Here is a 6,002-nt window from a genome sequence, read left to right as displayed (position 1 = left end):
CAACTGTTCTCCTCATCTGTCTCCGACTCCCCACACAACATTTTTTAAATATTCTGGCCGGGAGCAGCGTGAGACGGCTCGAGAGTCTACTCTTTAAATCAACACACAGAGAGAAGTCGTCTCTTTGCTTCTCTTTAGTGTCTCATTACAAAAAGAAGAACCCGACCGTCCGGTGACTCCGGCCCTGATCATCGTGTTGCATGTCGTCAGCTAACGAGCTGGTCACACATCACAGCTGATGTTTGGGCGCGTTTCTGTATTTTTCTGTTTAGTTTTGAGGATTCGTTTGAAGCTGCTGTTCATTTCAACACATTGATGATAATCTAAAGTTTATTTTTCAGTTTCCTGTGTACTCCTGTGTGTACTTTCTGTGGGTTGTATGTTATTTTAATCTAATAAACCAGTTCTTAATAACATGATGTGATTATCTGAATGGTTTGTGTTCCTGCAGCAGGACTCAGACCAGAAGAAGATTTCACAGAAAAAAGCCCAGTGTGTTTTTTATTCGACCGCAATGACACTTTATTATATCATGGGTGTTATTATGGGATGTTTTGGATGGTTTTCGTGTTTAATCAGAAGGTCGGACGGCGTCCGCAGCTGGATGGAAAGACTGGTTAAAGGAACAGTCCGACATTTTTAATGAAACTGTCTTGTTGATCATTTTCAGCAGGGTCAGAGGAGAAGATAGATGTTAGATTTATCTGTTTGGCTTTTAGCCTAGCTTAGCATAAAGACTGTAAGCGAAGGGAACTGTTAGCCTAGCTCCATCAGAGAAAGACACCTGGCTTCTTTATTATTGGGTCAGTCTTTGTGAACAATACTCACAGTAGAAGTCAACAGGAGTGTAACTAAGTACATTTACTCAAGTACTGGACTTGAAAGTACACATTTGAGGTACTTATGGTGTTAAAATATTACTTTGGTAAAAGTGAAAGTCACTCATGAATAGTACTCGAGTAAAAGTATCTGATGTAGTGAAGTAAAAAGTACAAGATTTGCCTCCAGACTGTAGTGGAGTGGAAGTGTAAGGTAGCAGAAAATGGAAATACTCAAGTAAAGTACTTGTACTTGTACTAAGAGTATTTTAAACTTCCAGTACTGAGGTCCTGCTGGAGAACACAGTGACCCCTGATCACTGCTGCCACCTGCTGGTGCAAACACACAACAACACTAAACTCTATTTACTATTTATTTACATTTTTTTAATTAATTGTATTTATTATTATTGATAAAAAAAACATTGTATGTGTTTCTGGACTGATCATAATGTTTCAAGTATATGTCAACATATATTTATACTGTATGTCTGTACTGTTACTGCATATTTACATATTGTACATTGTATCTACTGTTTATATTTTATAGTATTATTCTTGTTATTTCTTCCATTGTTCAGGAAAATTTGTTTTTTAACTTTATTTTTTGTATATTTAAATACTTAATAATTCAAACGCAGGTCTGTTTTAGTCTAATTTTAATGTGAATTACTGATGTAAAGGACTTCACTTAACATTAATAACATAATTTAGATGTTAATCAATGTAAATAAAAGATTATCCATGTGAAGATTCTCTCCAAGTCACCAGATCAACATAATTAACATGACTGATAAACAGTGAATTAACAGTAAAAGTGATATTTGTTTATTTCAGGTTTCTTCTCAGGAATCATGACAATAATTTGGTGCATTAAAAGATATTTCATTTGTTCAGTTCATTTTTAAATTGTAATGTTCACATCTGGAGCTGTTGAAAGGTGTATTTTAGGCTAGCAGTTTCCATATGTTTCCAGTCTTTGTGCTAAGCTAGGCTACACGTCAGACCTCAGCAGTGATGTGACATTTCTTCCTGGTTCTTCGAGGTGTTCACGAGAATGTGGATCTGTTCTTCACAGACGTACATCTGTGGTCAGACCTCGTCCTCAGAAGACGTCGGTTGCATCATCACCTGTGCAGCCGGTTCCTCTGAGTCGCTGCCCGTCTGCTCTCTGCTGCAGGGCGACATGCTGCAGGGCGACATGCTGCGCAGCGTCCGTCTGAAAGGTGAGTACAGGTAGAAGAAGAGCAGCGGGTCGAAGCAGAGGTGCAGCACGCTGAGCAGCAGCGTCGACTCCTTCCCCAGAAACAGCTGCCTCTTCATCTCACAGTCTGTGATGACTTTGGTCTGAGCCAACGTGTATGGCGTCCGGACCACGTGGTACGGCACGAAGCTCAGGAGGTAGGCCAACGCCACGGCCGTCACGCTCATCGCCGCCCGCCTGGCGTCCACCCGCAGTTTGGGGTCTTTGCGACTCCTCAGGAGTCTTTTGAGAGAGAGGCCGCTGGAGATGAGCACGGCGGCGGAGGCGTTGAGGAACAGAGCGGTGCAGAGGAAGACGGTGAGGGCGTGCCAGTGGAGGCCGATGCTCGTCTTCAGAGACGAACAGCTGAGGTACTGCTGCTCCTGAAGACAGAGTCAAACATCAGTTATAAAGGACACCATGACCAGGGGCAGTCAGAGCAGCAGTGGTACCAGAACCAGGTGTGGAGGTAGTAATGCAGTAGTAGCACCAGGTGTAGAGGTAGTGATAGCAGTAGTACCAGGTGTAGAGGTAGTAATAGCAGTAGTAGTACCAGGTGTGGAGGTAGTAATAGCAGTAGTACCAGGTGTAGAGGTAGTAATAGCAGCAGTAGTACCAGGTGTAGAGGTAGTAATAGCAGCAGTAGTATCAGGTGTGGAGGTAGTAATAGCAGTAGTACCAGGTGTGGAGGTAGTAATGCAGTAGTAGCACCAGGTGTAGAGGTAGTGATAGCAGTAGTAGTACCAGGTGTAGAGGTAGTAATAGCAGTAGTAGTACCAGGTGTAGAGGTAGTAATAGCAGTAGTAGCACCAGGTGTAGAGGTAGTAATAGCAGCAGTAGTACCAGGTATAGAGGTAGTGATGCAGTAGTAGTACCAGGTAGAGTTCTCAACGGGCCTGAAAATTACAACCCGACCCAACCCGGCCCGTGGCTTTTAAAGCCCGGACCCGATGTAACCCGACACATCAACATGAATTATCTGCCTGAACCGGTAGTAATAGCAGTGGTAGTACCAGGTGTAGAGGTAGTAATGCAGTAGTACTACCAGGTGTAGAGGTAGTAATAGCAGTAGTACTACCAGGTGTAGAGGTAGTAATAGCAGCAGTAGTACCAGGTGTGGAGGTAGTAATAGCAGTAGCAGTACCAGGTGTAGAGGTAGTAATGCAGTAGTACTACCAGGTGTAGAGGTAGTAATGCAGTAGTACTACCAGGTGTAGAGGTAGTAATAGCAGTAGTACTACCAGGTGTAGAGGTAGTAATAGCAGCAGTAGTACCAGGTGTGGAGGTTGTAATAGCAGTAGTATCAGGTGTAGAGGTAGTAATAGCAGTAGTACCAGGTGTAGAGGTAGTAATAGCAGTAGTATCAGGTGTAGCGGTAGTAATAGCAGTAGTAGTACCAGGTGTAGAGGTAGTAATAGCAGTAGTACCAGGTGTGGAGGTAGTAAAAGCAGTAGCAGTACCAGGTGTAGAGGTAGTAATAGCAGTAGTACCAGGTGTGGAGGTAGTAATAGCAGCAGTAGTACCAGGTGTGGAGGTAGTAATGCAGTAGTAGTACCAGGTGTAGAGGTAGTAATAGCAGTAGTATCAGGTGTACAGGTAGTACCTTTACTTCCTGTATGGGCAGAGCCATGTTGGGCACCATGATGAGCAGCAGCAGCAGCCAGACGACCACCGACAGCAGCCGGGCGAAGCCGACCTCCTGCAGCCGCAGAGAGCGCAGAGTGTGGCAGTCCTGCAGGAGGAGAGGGTCATCAGACCAACACCATCAGCACCATCAGCACCATCAACACCCAGTGAGTCACCACAGGTTCACAGGTATGACTCCTTCAGACAGCTGATCCTGTGTGTGTGATGAGGATGTAGTTGTACCTGCAGGTAGCGGTCTGTGATGATGAAGGCGAGGAAGGCGATGGATGCGTAGAGGCTGATGTAGATGGTGACGGCGCTGGCCTGGCAGTGAAACACCATGAGGCTCCAGGGCGCCGCGCCGACGTCCTTCAGGATCTTGAACGGCAGAGCGAGCAGCAGCAGGAGGTCGGCCGCCAGCAGGTTGAGCAGGTACACACTGCTGCTCTGATGATGCTGATGACACAAACATTTAACTCTCAGATTTACTCATCTGAAGCTAGTTTCAGTCCATCTACAACCTCTCTGACATCCAGCCTCAGTCTGCAGTTTCCTACCTTCGCTCTGGGGCTGCGGATGAAGGTCCACACAGACAGCAGGTTTCCAGGCAGACTGATGATGAAGATGAGGATGTAGAGGACGGTGAAAGGTCCCATCTGGTTGTTGATGATGCAGCCCTCAGGTCTGGAGGAGCTGGAGTTGGAGGGAGGAGGCATCATCAGGAGCTTCGGTGCTTCACCTGGTGAAGACAAATCATAAGATTCAGCAAAGGAAACAGATCAGGAACAAAACGAGCTGCAGGTCTGACGTCGTGCTCACTGTGGCGTGTGTTGAAGAAGCCTGAGTCTTCAGCTGCTGCTGTGTTTGTGGTTTGGACGTCTAGTTTTCAGTCTGGTTGGAAACAGGAAGAGACGCAGTTTAAAAACCCTGAAAATCATTTTTCTAACTCAAAATCACTTCAGCTGACAGATCTGTGTGTGCTTCAACTGAGCTCTTCTCTGGTTTGAAGCTGGTGGGCTTGTTTTAGAAAAAGGTGGTCACACAACAATGAGCACCAATCAGAGTCCTGCAACATTTGAATCAACGTGCATGCGAAGACATTTGTTTGCTGATGTTTCCAGGCTGCGATCAAACCACAGCGACAGGGTTTCACTGCTGAACGCCTCTTTAATGTTTCTACGGATGTTTTCGAGCGCTGAGTGACAATATTCAACAATATAGTGAAACACTTTAAAACCTTTACTGATTTATTATCAAAAGATTGAAGGGGTTTGATATTTGTGCACAAATGTAGGGAGGAAAAGTCCAAATAAATACTCAAGTACAGTAACAAAGTATTTGTACTCCATTACTGCCCACCAACAATCAAATTAACATTGAATCTTATCTTTTAAACCACATTTAATATCCAGGAGGGAAAGACACCCAGAGGTACAACTTTTAAATGGTCTGACTTTAAATATAAACTGGCTACATGAAGAAAACACAAGATATTCTGGGCTCATTTGGCCTCTACTATAGACACTCATACAGATGTGACATCAGCTGGACTACAGATAAACAAAGCAGCATGGGAGACAGAGTCACAGCTCCCACTCACACATCAAGTATAAAGTGGTATTTACTCCAGTAGACCAGACTACTGTATTTCAGTAGTACGCAGTACTTTCCACCACTAGTGAGTTTTCTTCTCTATGTTGTGAACATGATTATTATTTATTTAAAGCTATAACATGTAAGAATTCTGCTTAACTGTGCATTTAATCAAAGTACTGGTGTGTTTCATCTGATCAGCCTCAGAGCGTTTCTTCCTGCGTCACATCAGATAGACGTTCGTTTAGTGGTTTGTTCACCACCAGTGAAGGTTGGGCCTGAACTTAGACTTCAGATTTTATTGTCTTTCTGTGAGCAACAAATGACACAGAACGAAATTTCGTTTCAGAGGCTCAGCACAGAATTAAAATGAAAGTATATCAGAAAATACCAAAATAAATATCAAAAACAGAAACATACTAAAAAAAGTGCAAATTATTGAAAGTGACATAGTCGAGTTAAGAACAGACGACAATTAACAAACATTAATTAATATAACATTAAAGTGTCCCTCCACACAAACACAAACATCCTCTAACGCTGTCCAACATGATTATTGCAGTAAAAAGCAGCAGCTACTTCTTCTCCCTCATTAAAACTTCCAGAATATCTGAATATGCAAATATTTTAGGCTTCGCTGTTGGACACTAAATGTTTCCTGCAGCTCGTCAGCGAGCTCGAGGTGACAGACGTGAGCCGACGTTCGTGAGCGAAGCCGCAGT

At 43.8% G+C, this 6,002-nt stretch overlaps 1 protein-coding gene across 2 annotated transcripts; it reads right to left on the bottom strand.

Annotated features, from left to right (window-relative positions):
- Positions 1 to 1,576: 1,576 nt before the first annotated feature.
- On the bottom strand, positions 1,577 to 4,595 carry gpr171 (G protein-coupled receptor 171). 2 transcript variants are annotated; one of them, XM_084350210.1, is made up of 5 exons: positions 4,507 to 4,595; positions 4,245 to 4,426; positions 3,931 to 4,143; positions 3,665 to 3,793; positions 1,577 to 2,444 (listed from the first exon to the last, which is right to left on the bottom strand). In XM_084350210.1, the coding sequence occupies exons 2-5, from the start codon at positions 4,404 to 4,406 to the stop codon at positions 1,911 to 1,913; spliced, it is 1,038 nt and encodes a 345-aa protein (XP_084206336.1). In that variant the 5' UTR covers positions 4,407 to 4,426; positions 4,507 to 4,595; the 3' UTR covers positions 1,577 to 1,910. The 2 variants fall into 2 exon arrangements, with proteins under 2 accessions (XP_084206336.1, XP_084206337.1); XM_084350211.1 differs by having other exon boundaries at positions 4,245 to 4,587.
- Positions 4,596 to 6,002: the final 1,407 nt, after the last annotated feature.

This window comes from Pagrus pagrus, assembly GCF_965226575.1.
Source record: "Pagrus pagrus genome assembly, chromosome: 4".
In the NCBI taxonomy this organism is placed as follows: domain Eukaryota; kingdom Metazoa; phylum Chordata; class Actinopteri; order Spariformes; family Sparidae; genus Pagrus; species Pagrus pagrus.
The sequence above is the reverse complement of the archived record's forward strand: the minus strand, read 5'-3'. Positions and strand labels throughout refer to the sequence as shown.

Coding starts and splice junctions, on each gene's coding strand:
- gpr171 (XM_084350210.1), bottom strand. CDS start 4,406: ATGATGCCTCCTCCCTCCAACTCCAGCTCCTCCAGACCTGAGGGCTGC. Junction 4,144..4,244: donor TCCGCAGCCCCAGAGCGAAG/GTAGGAAACTGC, acceptor TTGTGTCATCAG/CATCATCAGAGCAGCAGTGT. Junction 2,445..3,664: donor TGCCCATACAGGAAGTAAAG/GTACTACCTGTA, acceptor CTCTGTCTTCAG/GAGCAGCAGTACCTCAGCTG.